This window comes from Nerophis lumbriciformis, linkage group LG21 (assembly GCF_033978685.3).
Source record: "Nerophis lumbriciformis linkage group LG21, RoL_Nlum_v2.1, whole genome shotgun sequence".
Lineage (NCBI taxonomy): Eukaryota > Metazoa > Chordata > Actinopteri > Syngnathiformes > Syngnathidae > Nerophis > Nerophis lumbriciformis.
In genome coordinates, this window is record NC_084568.2 from 43,768,720 (window position 1) to 43,782,827 (window position 14,108).

General features: G+C 39.6%; 1 protein-coding gene across 3 annotated transcripts in view; it reads right to left on the bottom strand.

The window, feature by feature from the left end:
- Positions 1–14,108, bottom strand: part of trappc9 (trafficking protein particle complex subunit 9) — a 241,169-nt gene that overhangs the window by 109,958 nt on the left and 117,103 nt on the right. For all 3 annotated transcript variants that reach the window (XR_012051061.1, XM_072915618.1, XM_072915617.1), the window contains one exon: positions 2,537–2,679. Coding sequence is in view for 2 of the 3 variants with exons in the window: in XM_072915618.1 (XP_072771719.1) it covers positions 2,537–2,679 (143 nt within the window). In the remaining variant the exon portion in view is untranslated. The remainder of the gene's footprint in view (positions 1–2,536; positions 2,680–14,108) is intronic.

Consider the following 14,108-nt stretch of genomic DNA (forward strand, 5'->3'; position numbering starts at 1 on the left):
GTATATATATTTCCGAATTGGTTCAACCGCCAACCGCCCGCATCTATTTAAAATCTATTTTTACCCTCCCGACCGGCGGTCTATCCGCGGACTCCGCGGTTGTGTCCGCAAACCGCGCATCTCTACCGTATAAATAACTTTAACACTATTAGAAATATGCGCCACACTGTGAACCCACACCAAACAACAATGACAAACACATTTTGGGAGAACATCCACACAGTAACACAACATAAACACAACAGAACAAATACCCAGAATCCCATGCAGCCCTAATTCTTCCAGGCTGTTGCAAACGGAGCAGTTTAAAGTCCTGAATGGTTGTTTTATTAATTATTTTATTTTCTAATTTATTAGCCTGTGGAAAAAGTTAATGTTGATATTTACCTCAGAAGGTTGCAAATAGAAAAGAGGCATTCCATTTTTATTTAAATTGTATTTGATATGCCATTGATATTTTTTAATTATTATTATTATTATTTGAAACTGGATTTTGCATGTCACTATAAAGTTATATAAGCCTTGCTTGTTCAATATTTAATGCAAAACTTGTTTGGGTCCCTATTAAAAGGTTACTTTGTTCACTTTTACATTTTGGCCCACTCTGTATTTGAGTTTGACACCCCTGATTTAGATGATCCTGGCTAATTGCTGGAATAAACAAACCTCTGCTCAATATTCACATTAGTGGAGTTGGCCTGTAAGTACATTCTATATTGGGGTGTGCCACAGTTCTGCTCATGCTTTCAACGCTTAGCAAAGAAGACAATAAAATATGCACATGTTTGTGTTTCAGAGAGTGACTTTGATTCTGGACATATACTGTATGTGATCATATTTCTAATGTATACCAAAACACTGAGTACATACAGTGGGGCAAAAAAGTATTTAGTCAGCCACCAATTGTGCAAGTTCTCCCACTTAAAATGATGACAGAGGTTTGTAATTGTCATCATAGGTACACTTCAACTGTGAGAGACAGAATGTGAAAAAAAAAATCCAGAAATTCACATTGTAGGATTTTTAAAGAATTTATTTGTAAATTATGGTGGAAAATAAGTATTTGGTCAATAACAAAAATTCAACTCAATACTTTGTAACATAACCTTTGTTGGCAATAACAGAGGTCAAACGATTACTATAGGTCTTTACCAGGTTTGCACACACAGTAGCTGGTATTTTGGCCCATTCCTCCATGCAGATCTTCTCGAGAGCAGTGATGTTTTGGGGCTGTCGCCGAGCAACACGGACTTTCAACTCCCTCCACAGATTGTCTATGGGATTGAGGTCTGGAGACTGGCTAGGCCACTCCAGGACTTTCAAATGCTTCTTACGGAGCCACTCCTTCGTTGCCCGGGCGGTGTGTTTGGGATCATTGTCATGCTGGAAGACCCAGCCACGTTTCATCTTCAAAGCTCTCACTGATGGAAGGAGGTTTTGGCTCAAAATCTCACGATACATGGCCCCATTCATTCTTTCCTTAACACGGACGGATCAGTCGGCCTGTCCTCTTAGCAGAAAAACAGCCCCAAAGCATGATGTTTCCACCCCCATGCTTCACAGTAGGTATGGTGTTCTTGGGATGCAACTCAGTATTCTTCTTCCTCCAAACACGACGAGTTGAGTTTATACCAAAAAGTTCTATTTTGGTTTCATCTGACCACATGACATTCTCCCAATCCTCTGCTGTATCATCCATGTGCTCTCTGGCAAACTTCAGACGGGCCTGGACATGCACTGGCTTAAGCGGGGGGACACGTCTGGCACTGCAGGATTTGATTCCCTGTCGGCGTAGTGTGTTACTGATGGTAACCTTTGTTACTTTGGTCCCAGCTCTCTGCAGGTCATTCACCAGGTCCCCCCGTGTGGTTCTGGGATTTTTTCTCACCGTTCTCATGATCATTTTGACCCCACGGGATGAGTTCTTGCGTGGAGCCCCAGATCAAGGGAGATTATCAGTGGTCTTGTATGTCTTCCATTTTCTGATAATTGCTCCCACAGTTGATTTTTTCACACCAAGCTGCTTGCCTATTGTAGATTCACTCTTCACAGTCTGGTGCAGGTCTCAATTCTTTTCCTGGTGTCCTTCGACAGCTCTTTGGTCTTGATCATAGTGGAGTTTGGAGTCTGACTATTTGTGGCTGTGGACAGGTGTCTTTTATACAGATAACCAGTTCAAACAGGTGCTATTAATACAGGTAACAAGTGGAGGACAGAAGAGCTTCTTAAAGAAGAAGTTACAGGTCTGTGAGAGCCAGAGATCTTCCTTGTTTGAAGTGACCAAATACTTATTTTCCACCATAATTTACAAAGAAATTCTTTAAAATTCCTACAATGTGAATTCCTGGATTTTTTTTCACATTCTGTCTCTCACAGTTGAAGTGTACCTATGATGAAAATTACAGACCTCTGTCATCATTTTAAGTGGGAGAACTTGCACAATCGGTGGCTGACTAAATACTTTTTTGCCCCACTGTATGTTCATTCTTTCTCTTCCAGATGTGTTTCCACATCAAGGGTGTGTTATTTAGTGTACCTGGTAGCGGGGAGGGTGCTGACTCTGGTGAAGAACACTGAGGGCTCCACATCCACGTGGACCCCCACAGACAGCTCCCTGTAGTAGCCCTCCACTTTGCCTGCTCCTCCTGAGTACTTGAAGTTAAGGACCGCCTCTAAGGTCTGCAAAAAAAGGACATGAAATGAAGAATGTGACAAAAAAAAAAATCATGTTTTCCATTAGTGAATTGTAGTAATGTCAGAAGGTGTAATTGGGGCCAGCATGCATCAGTGCTTTGAAGACAGATGCATGGGAAAAGAATACATGCAGATGAAACGAAATGGAAGCACACTATTATGGCGAGAGGATACGATCTGTGGCTCCATCCTATGATTTGGATTCAACATGCGGCTCTGGAGTTAGTAAGGAGAGAGACGATTGGCTGGCTTCATTCCACAGCGACAGGAGGACGGTCAACACGTCTCAAAAGTTAGTGTTGAGCGGAAGGAGGCCGCCAAGTGGGCAAATGAGAAGGAAATGAAAAGTTAATGGTGGCTGAGTCAGGTAATGGTGATGACGCGTGGCAAGAGTGACATCTTTTCTTCCATCTCTGCACGTAGGCTTTGGAACCAGCACAGACCAAACACCTTCAAGAAAAATGCTTCAATTCTTTAGCGGTTTTCTAGAACAGTGTTTTTCAACCACTATGCCGCAGCTGTGAGATACATTCTGGTGTGCCATGGAGGATTATCTAATTTCACCTATTTGGGTTAAAAAAGTTATTTGCAAAGCAGTACTTATAGTCTGCAAATGATGTGTTGTTGTTGAGTGTCGGTGCTGTCTAGAGCTCGGCAGAGTAACCCTGTAATACTCTTCCATATCAGTAGGTGGCAGCCGGTAGCTAATTGCTTTGTAGATGTGGGAAACAGCGGGAGGCAGTGTGCAGGTAAAAAGGTGTCTAATGCTTAAACCAAAAATAAACAAAAGGTGAGTGCCCCTAAGAAAAGGCATTGAAGCTTAGGAAAGGCTATGCAGAACTAAACTAAAACTGAACTGGCTACAAAGTAAACAAAAATCAGAATGCTGGACGACAGCAAAGACTTACTGTGGAGCAAAGACAATGTACATCCGAACATGAAATGACAATCAACAATGTCCCCACAAAGAAGGATAAAAACAACTGAAATATTCTTGATTGCTAAAACAAAGTAGATGCGGGAAATATCGCTCAAAGGAAGACATGATACTGCTACAGGAAAATACCAAAAAAAGAGAAAAAGCCACCAAAATAGGAGCGCAAGACAAGAACTAAAACACTACACACAGGAAAACAGCAAAAAAAAAAGTCAAAATAAGTCAGGGCGGGATGTTACTACTTTGAGACAAGACCTATATTGATACAGTACATCTACTTTGAGACAAGACCTATATTGATACAGTACATCTACTTTGAGACAAGACCTATATTGATACAGTACACCTACTTTGAGACAAGACCTATATTGATACAGTACACCTACTTTGAGACAAGAGCTATATTGATACAGTACACCTACTTTGAGACAAGACCTATATTGATACAGTACATCTACTTTGAGACAAGACCTATATTGATACAGTACACCTACTTTGAGACAAGAGCTATATTGATACAGTACACCTACTTTGAGACAAGACCTATATTGATATAGTACGTCTACTTTGAGACAAGACCTATATTGATACAGTACGTCTACTTTAAAACAAGACCTATATAGATACAGTACATCTACTTTGAGACAAGACCTATATTGATACAGTACGTCTACTTTGAGACAAGACCTATATTGATACAGTACATCTACTTTGAGACAAGACCTATATTGATACAGTACATCTACTTTGAGACAAGACCTATATTGATAAAGTACATCTACTTTGAGACAAGACCTATATTGTTACAGTACATCTACTTTGAGACAAGACCTATATTGATACAGTACGTCTACTTTGAGACAAGACCTATATTGATACAGTACGTCTACTTTGAGACAAGACCTATATTGATACAGTACATCTACTTTGAGACAAGATCTATATTGATACAGTACACCTACTTTGAGACAAGACCTATATTGATACAGTACACCTACTTTGAGACAAGACCTATATTGATACAGTACACCTACTTTGAGACAAGACCTATATTGATACAGTACACCTACTTTGAGACAAGCGCTATAGTGATGGTTATGGTTTAAAGACATATCCAACAATTGTAACAAGGACTTTTTACTGTCAACAGAGTTTCGTTTTTTAGTGATTTCTGCTGGTGTGCCTCCGCATTTTTTCAACGCAAAAAATGTGCCTCAGCTCAAAAAAGGTTGAAAAACACTGCTCTAGAACACTACAATGCTAACTCAGTAGTAAAAATAAGCTAGAATGACATCCCAATGGATGTAGGGATGTGTCACAGGAAGGGATGATGGAAACCCAAAAACCAGTTCTGTAGGAACCATTTTTTCAAAAGATTCCCTTAACCATTTTTGTGGGTTGCGTAGTGACGTCCCACAGCAACATGGCGTCCAGGTCGCGGAAACACTCCAAAGTTTGGCTATATTTCACAAGAAACTATTGCAACAGCGCTACTTCAACTAATTGCAAGGTTGTTGAACACATTTTTTTTTTTCCTTTTCAAATGTAGTGGATGTGGTTCAGATATTTTACAAACTGTCAAGCAAAGAAACAGACTGATGAGATTAATAGTTGGGTGTTTCTTTAAAATTACCTTCTTTTTTTTTACAAAAGCAAATGTGTGGAAAATATTAGAAAGTGAGGAGTGGATACTATTTTATAGTATTCAGGCTAGAGATGCACGGATAGGCAATTATTTCATCCGCAACCGCATCACAAAAGTCGTCAACCGTCCGCCATCCACCCGAACTAACATTTAATCAAAACCGCACCCGCCCGTTGTTATATATCTAATATAGACGATGCAAGGCATTAGTGAGGTTATAAAGCTTTTGCCTGTTAAAGAAAGGAGACTGATCCAATGTAGCAGAGACATTCAATGCGTGCCACGCTGTCACGGCCCAGACGCACACCAGTGCGCAATCATCTGGGAGCCGCGCTGAGCGCACCTCCAAGCGCGCTCGCGCCACTCAAACTGCTGCAGGCAGCTGCGTTCTATCTTGTTTTAACATTCTGTGGCACTCTTCTGGGATCACGGCGGACGAAACTGCTCATGCTCAGGGTGTTTGTGGAGGTTCGGGGTTTTGCACAAATGTGATGCACCATGTTAGATGTCCCGGTTTTGTGACTGTCGTAGACATAAACAGCGTCGCAGCTCTTGCAAATCACGTAGCCAGCATTACTATCATCCTGATTTACAACCTCATAAAAACGAGTCCACGCTGAACTTTTCTGGCCTTTTTTCCCCTGGTCTTTAGTATTCCCTTTTTTAGTTTGTCGCGTACCACGTTTGCTGCCGGCGTTGCCATCTTTTTTTTTTTCTTCTTCTTCTGTTGTGGCATATGCTGCAGGTGCCTGCTCGTTTTTCGTATGTGGGAAACAACATTTAACTATGTATATATATTTCCCAATTGGTTTAACTGCCACCCGCCTGAATCTATTTAAAATCAAATTTTTTTTTAATTTCAACCGCCCGACCCGACCCGCGGATAAAATCTAATTTTTTTTTATTTCAACCGCCCGACCCGCGGATAATCCGCGGACTCCGCGGTTGTGTCTGCAAACCGCGCATCTCTAATTCAGGCACAAGTTGTATTAGGTTGCATGCTCCCTTCTGCCTCAGGTGTGCAGTGGCCGCGCCCGGGAATCATAGTAAATGGATTTATGTCATGTTTGGTGCAGGAGGGGATAGAGAGAAGAACAAAATGAAGACAGGGGGAAATTGCAGGGACACGAGGGGATAAGACGGACAATAACAGCAAATAGGATATGTACAAATATGATAGCAAAGAAGTAGTTAGTGAAGTAAATAACAACGTACATTATTGCACTACAAATGGAGCAATAAAATACCAATAAAAATAACACAATAATGACTAATAATCATAATTACCTCTCTGAGCAACATTACAATTGCTTGGAATGCAACAATACTTGTATGTAATGAATACTTGAATGACAGAAGAAGGAGATACAAGAAAGAAGAGCGAACTACAGCCGAGGACAAGGCACGGGAAAGGCAGGAGACAACCAGCTCCTAAGCCAGCAAGAGACCACACCCCACGCGGGCAGAAAGATGGGACGCTCTGCCTCGAGGGACCTAAAGACTCCTCGCAGCCAGACGAGGAGAGCAGCTCTTAAACTGAAGAATGACCCGATAAAATGCTATCGTAATACAAATGTAACAATACAAGTAACCATCTCAAAGAATATCGATTTATTTCTCATTACTGTAGAATTGTGTGCCTTTGTACTGTAATTGGAAGGTAAATAACTTTCTTATCCTAAATAAACAAAAAATAAAATGGACTTTCATTTCTGTAAGCAAAATTTAATTTCAAGAAATATTGAACATTTTAAAGTGCATCTTTTTCCCCAGTTGGAAAAACGTTGTCTTTTTGTACAGTGCCATCATGTGATCTCGGCATCCTCGCTCCTTCCTCCGTAGTGATGGGCTCATATTGCCCATCCAATTTGACGCTGTGATATTACCACAACGGGACATTTAGCTTTGGAATCAGATGTTTTCCTCCTCATTTTTGTTACTTTGCCGACCTTTTCACTGGCTCTCTGTCCGTGCTTCCTGTGTGTGTCAAGCTGGCGCTCTCAGAGTCACTCTCCGCCCACCGAGACAAAGATTGTGAAAAAGTGAAAAGAAGATTCTACTGTAAAACAAAGGAGCTCAGGTGCTGAGAGCGATGCACAGAGTGAAACCTTTTTCTCCCTGTTTGAAGCGAGAAACAAAGAAACGCGAGGCTCAACAGTTGTGATTGGCCAACAAGTCTGTCACTCAAATGGCGGTGATGGCGGAGAAGAAAAAAATGAAGCGTCTTGCAGTAACGTTATCGCACTAATTAAAACCTAGATGCCAATTCAAAGTTGTGCAACCCTAGAATGTAATATTCTTCAATGATTATTTATATACACCAGGGGTGCTCATTACGTCGATCGCGATCTACCGGTCGATCTCGGAGGGTGTGTCAGTCGATCACCAGCCAGGCATTAAAAAAATAGTCCTAAAAATGAGCGATCATAAATCTTCACTATGACGTCACTTTCGTCACTTGATTGACATTCACGGCACCCGAGGGTCTTCTGAGATGACGCTGGCTGCTGCCAGATCATTAAAATTACCGACTGGAAGGCGAGAAACACTTTATTTCAACAGACTCTGGCGCCGTACCTGTCGTCAAAACTCCAAAGACCGACTGCACAGTTGCACAATAAAAGCGCTGCTTCATCCTGCCTGTGCTACCAAAATAAGAGTCTCAGAAAGCTGACGTGCACAAGCTAGCAAGCTACGGAGTTTGCCGACAATGTATTTCTTGTAAAGTGTATACAAAGGAGTACAGAAGCTGGACAAATAAGATGCCAAAAACCAACCACTTTCATGTGGTATTGGACAGAAAGGAGGACTTTTCTTCTCCTCCATTCGAAAATGCGGACGTTATCATCACCACAGTCTGATTCCAATCAATGCAAGTCATCAGAATCAGGTAATACACCAACTTATATTCTTGTCTTCATGAAAGAAAGGAATCTATATGTGTTAAACATGCTTGTATTATCTTTAAACACTTTCAACTTGTTAACAATATTAACTATATGTGTTAAACATGCTTGTATTATCTTTAAACACTTTTAACTTATTAACAATATTAACTATATGTGTTAAACATGCTTGTATTATCTTTAACTTATTAACAATATTAACTATATGTGTTAAACATGCTTGTATTATCTTTAAACACCTTTAACTTATTAACAATATTAACTATATGTGTTAAACATGCTTGTATTATCTTTAAACACTTTTAACTTATTAACAATATTAACTATATGTGTTAAACATGCTTGTATTATCTTTAAACACTTTTAACTTAACAATATTAACTATATGTATTAAACCTGCTTGCATTATCTTTAAACACCTTAAACTTATTAACAATATTAACTATATGAGTTAAACATGCTTGTATTATCATTAAACACTTTTAACTTATTAACATTATTAACTATATGAGTTAAACATGCTTGTATTATCTTTAAACACCTTTAACTTATTAACAATATGTGTTAAACATGCTTGCATTATCTTTAAACACCTTTAACTTATTAACAATACTAACAATATGTGTTAAACATGCTTGCATTATCTTTAAACACCTTTAACTTATTAACAATATTAACTATATGAGTTAAACATGCTTGTATTATCATTAAACACCTTTAACTTGTTAACAATATTAACTATATGTATTAAACATACTTGTATTTTCATTAAACACCTTTAATTTATTAACAATATTAACTATATGTGTTAAACATGCTTGTATTATCTTTTAACACCTTTAACTTGTTAACAAAAACATATATTTCATAAATAAGTAAATATAAATGATATATATGAATGAGGTAGATCCCCACAACTTGATCAATTGAAAAGTAGCTCGCCTGCAGAAAAAGTGTGAGCACCCCTGATATACAGTATGTCTAGCTTGTGGGCTACTGTGTGTTTAGCTGTTGTGTAGCTCATAGTCGCTACACGCCTAGTGTGTTTTGCTGATATAGGACCGATATTTAACATCGATATCGGATCAGGACACCCCAAATTCTAACTAAGCAACATGTTCAGTGTTTTTAATGTACTTTTTAAAAATGAATAAACACTTTACAATGACTTGACAGAAAGTGTTCAATGCTACTTGCTTGTGCATACCAAAATCCTAGATGCGGAAAACTAGTCATGATAAACCCGAAACAAAGAGCAGATTTGAGGGCAGTAAATCCTTTCACCAACTTGTTTTGCTGTGGTTTCAGGGAAAGAAGTTCTATTTACACCTGCAGAAAAGCAAGTGATGACTTGTGTTTATCTCTCAAACAGCAGCCAGACTCTAAACACATCTCTGGCTGAAATCTGTAATAACAATGGCACATGCAAACACTATTTAAACTGAGGCGGGGGAAACTTGCTCACAGAGCAGGCTGGAAAGAAACTTTTTCAGCATTTAATGTAAAGTTCTGTGTGTGTGTGCCACTAATGGCCTCAGCATGAGTCTCTGGAGGTGTGGTGATTGTCTCAGGGACGCTGATCCCTGGATCCCCTTTTGGAGACTGCAGTAGATTACACTTCCTCATCTGAGCAAACCTCCTCTCTGTCAACCTCTCCAGCTCCTCGGGAACCCTTTTTCAATCAAAGCCGCCCCGGTGGTAATAAGCTGACTGTGCCAGAAGTGAGCATGTTGCCAAATCAAACAGCCTGACCACGTACAGACTGTAGGTCACAGAGATTAGAATAACACTTTGTTTGGAACAATGCCCTCAATTGAAAGTACATAGTGAAATCAGTCCCCTTGTTTGCGCTGAGGCGGCAAATAGTTGACATTCTACACTACTCAACTTCTAATAGTTCTTCCATAGACTCCAGAGTGCTGCATTTCATGTTCATGAACCACAACTTGTTTGAGGCTACAACACTTACATGGCTATTTACAAGGGGTTGAAGTCAACCCCTTGTAAATAGCCACTTAAGTGTATGGTCACCCACGTGTTGGCCTGTTTTTGTTTAGTTGAGTCTTTATTTGAAGGGACATTAAGCTCAAAGACAGATATGTTCCGCACCAGGTTATAGCTAAATGGCTAATTCCCATCTGGTTACCTACATTAAAGATATACAAAAACATGCAATAAAATCATAACAATAAAATGATACTATAATTAAGAAAAGTCATAATATGCCCTTTCATTGACACATACTTATACATTACAACCACCCCTCCTTTACATCATAACACAGACAATGCATGTTCTTGTTCACATCTGTCATCATTTGCAAAAACAACCATGATTTTAACAGACACACCTCAGAGCTTACAACAAAATGTTCCCATGCATAAATATAAATCTCGAGTGTCAGCACATTTCCATTCTGAATAATCACGTATTGTGTCTACTGGGTCTGCTTGCATGACCCCTCCCTTCAGAAGCAGCCTCAGTGATGTTAACTAGGGAACTCCTGAATAAATACGTGGGACTGTACCTTCGAGCGTAGTGTGAAACTGTAACTGAGTGTACAGCCCCAAATGTTTCTCCTCATGAGCAAAATTCAACTCTGTCTCTACTTCATTCCTTCTTCTTGTCTTGTGTAATAGTTTGGTGTTTGAACCTGACAATACTTAACTTTTGTGTTTTGTGGAGGAAAGCGAGACCATACCAGACATTAAGCACAGAGCTTGGCTGAGAACTGCCTCGGTCCAAAGGGAAATATACAAAAGGATTTAAGCAAAATTGTATTTATTGTCTGAGACCGTTCCTACAAGTTATGAAACAGAAAGTCCAAAAACAGTAAATGCTATGTTAGTGTTAGCAAGTACTGTAGGATTTAGCAATAGTATTGTTACGTACGAAGGACAGGAAGCAGCAAGATCAGCGTGCAGGTAAGAATCATTTCATCCCATTTATGAAGAAAAAACGTGCAAAGTGGAAGCCACAAAGCAAAAACTTAAGTTTAGCACGGAGAGGTAAACAAACATCAGCTGTAGCATGCAATGGTTGCCAACGGTAGACAAAAGGAAAAGTTATCACAGCAAGAGCGAATGTACCTGACATACATTGATCCAGCAACAAAGTGATTAGGGTCAGAAACAGGTGAGAACACCAGAGGTGGGACCAAGTCATTGTTTTGCAAGTCACAAGTAAGTCTCAAGTCTTTGCCCTCAAGTCCGAGTCAAGTCCCGAGTCAAGACAGGCAAGCCCCGAGTCAAGTCCAAAGTCAAGACTGGAAAGTCTCAAGTCAAGTCCTAAGTGCTGCATTTTGAGTTTCGAGTCCTTTCAAGTCCTTTTAACCACAGACTAATATATTAACACAGATTGTGTATGCTTTTCAAACGCTGTATTTATTTATTAAAACAAGTGCATTTTAAATTGCAGGAAAGAAAATTGTGCTGACATTGCACTTTATAATAGCACTATTAACCAGTCATTTTAAACATTAACTCATTCCTTTACAGAACAAACTCATTGAAAAATAAAGTGCAAATGTACTTATTTGTACAAAAGTGTTAACATTGAAAAAACATGACATATACGTGAACATAACAAAAAAGTTGTACTTTTTATATGTCAGGGCCCTATGCTGCATTGCATTTGCAAAAGACCAAATTAGCCAAGAGTCTGTCAGTCATTTGTGCACGATGGGGGCGTAGTATGATGCCACCATGGCTGAAAACTTGCTCCACTGGAGCACTGGAGGCAGGCACTGCCAAGACTCTCATGGCCACTCGGAACAGTGAAGGAAGAGTCTTCATGTTCAATGCCCAGAACAAAAGGGGGGAGAGAGTTGTTTTGGGTTGGTGCACTACTTGTAAGTGTATCTTGTGTTTTTTATGTTGATTTCATTAAAAAAAGAAAAGAAAAAACAATTATTTCTTGTGCGGCCCGATACCAATCGATCCACGGACCAGTACCGGGCCGCGGCCCGGTGGTTGGGGACCACTGAGGTAAACAACCAACAGTATGTCAGAAAGCTAGCTAAAACGGTACACATATTCATAATATAGTATACATTTTAACTGACCTTTATTTTACTATTTTTGTCTTTTTTTAGGTGGCTAAAATACGCGGTGCTGCTGACCGCCGTCTAACGTTACGTGTGATATATTGACTAACGTAACCCTGCTTAAAAAAAATCACTGAACAAAAAGTATGAATAAGGTAGTGAACTGCAACAGATTCCCGTGTTTGCAATAACGTTATAACGTTAGCAGTGAGTTTACAGCCTCACTGATTTAACTACACAGCAAATAAAAGTCACGTTACTTAGCCAATAAACGTTATCTTACATTCAAAACTTACCGTTCTTTGTGCAACTTCAAATGCCGGACGAAGTTGGAAGTTGTTGCCTCTCCATCAGTAATTTTGGAACCGCATGTGTTGCATACTGCAAACCGTTTTGTGTTGACCACCTCGTAATTTTTATACCCAAACAAAATTATTTTAGGTATCATTTTTTGTTCACTGGCGTGTGGTTTGGACATGTCTTCTTCGTTGGTTGTCCTGCAATTTGATTGGGTGAATGCTGTGTGATGAAAACAAAGTAGATCTAATTTGATTGGCTGTTGTACTGAGACCACACCAGCTGACACACGCAACGCTGATAGACAAGTACACAATGAAAAATACGGAGCGCTCCCGAATAACTTTTTCATCTTTGGGTTTTGGCGAAAGTAGCAAGTCATGTCAAGTCATGTCAATTCAAAAGGCTCAAGTCCAAGTGAAGTCACAAGTCATTGATGTTAAAGTCTAAGTCCAGTTGCAAGTCTTTTTACATTTTGTCAAGTCGAGTCTAAAGTCATCAAATTCATGACTCGAGTCTGACTCGAGTCCAAGTCATGTGACTCGAGTCCACACCTCTGGAGAACACTAATTACTAACAGGTGTGATCAGTTAGTGTCCACGGCAACCAAAAGTAAACAAAAGGAAAGAAAAAGAGGAAAAAAAGCTACTAAACATAAATCAAAACATGGCCTGGACAACAATGCATGACAAGTATACCTTGTTTGTTAGAGGAATACAATAAAGTCGGTCTAACTATTGATAGATAAGTCCATCGACAAATGTAACGATAGCTTAGCGATGTAGCATTAGCATAACTGGACTATACAGATGCGATAAAGGGCTTGAGAATTGAACGCCACGCCCTCAACTCTGACACACAAGTTGGCAAGGCTGATGTAGTGGCATGCAAGTATGAAGTCAAGCAGCTGCAGGACTGCAGCTTACACAACAGCCACAACAAATGACAAGTGCATCACAAGTCTCAAGAGTCTTCACTTCCAATTTGTTTTGGGTGAAAGTAAAAGGAGCATGTTGATGACAAGTGATGATAAAAGGAAAACAACATCTGTGTTCTGGAGTCCAACCAAAATGTTGCTTCAACTACACACCGTTATGTTAAATCCTCACTTTGGTGCCAATAGGTGTCCCTTTAAGGGCATCCTTACGCATTTTAGGCCACATGTTGCATAAAGCACCCTTTGAGGAAACAAGAGGAATATTTCTGCCACGCAAACCCTGAAAGAAAATGTGGAAAATCAAGACATTTCCCGTATTTAGGTGCATTTCTACACTAGATTTGACCTTGAGATTTATTCTCATCTAGCAACCTCTTGGTGACTCTATCATGTCTCATTTAATGTACCACAACTAGCATTATTATCACTGAAAATGTCGCGTCAAATGATATAACATACATGCAAAGAAGTCAGAAAATGTTTCCCATTCGGTAAATAAATCTTGTAGCCACGCCCCCTCGGGCTAATATACTGTACTTCCTCTGTTTACAATCAGTCACATCAAAAATAGACATTCTCGACGGCTAATAATAAATACTCTAGAACTAGGACTGGTTGGGAACTGACAGTGTTTGGATGGTAATCAC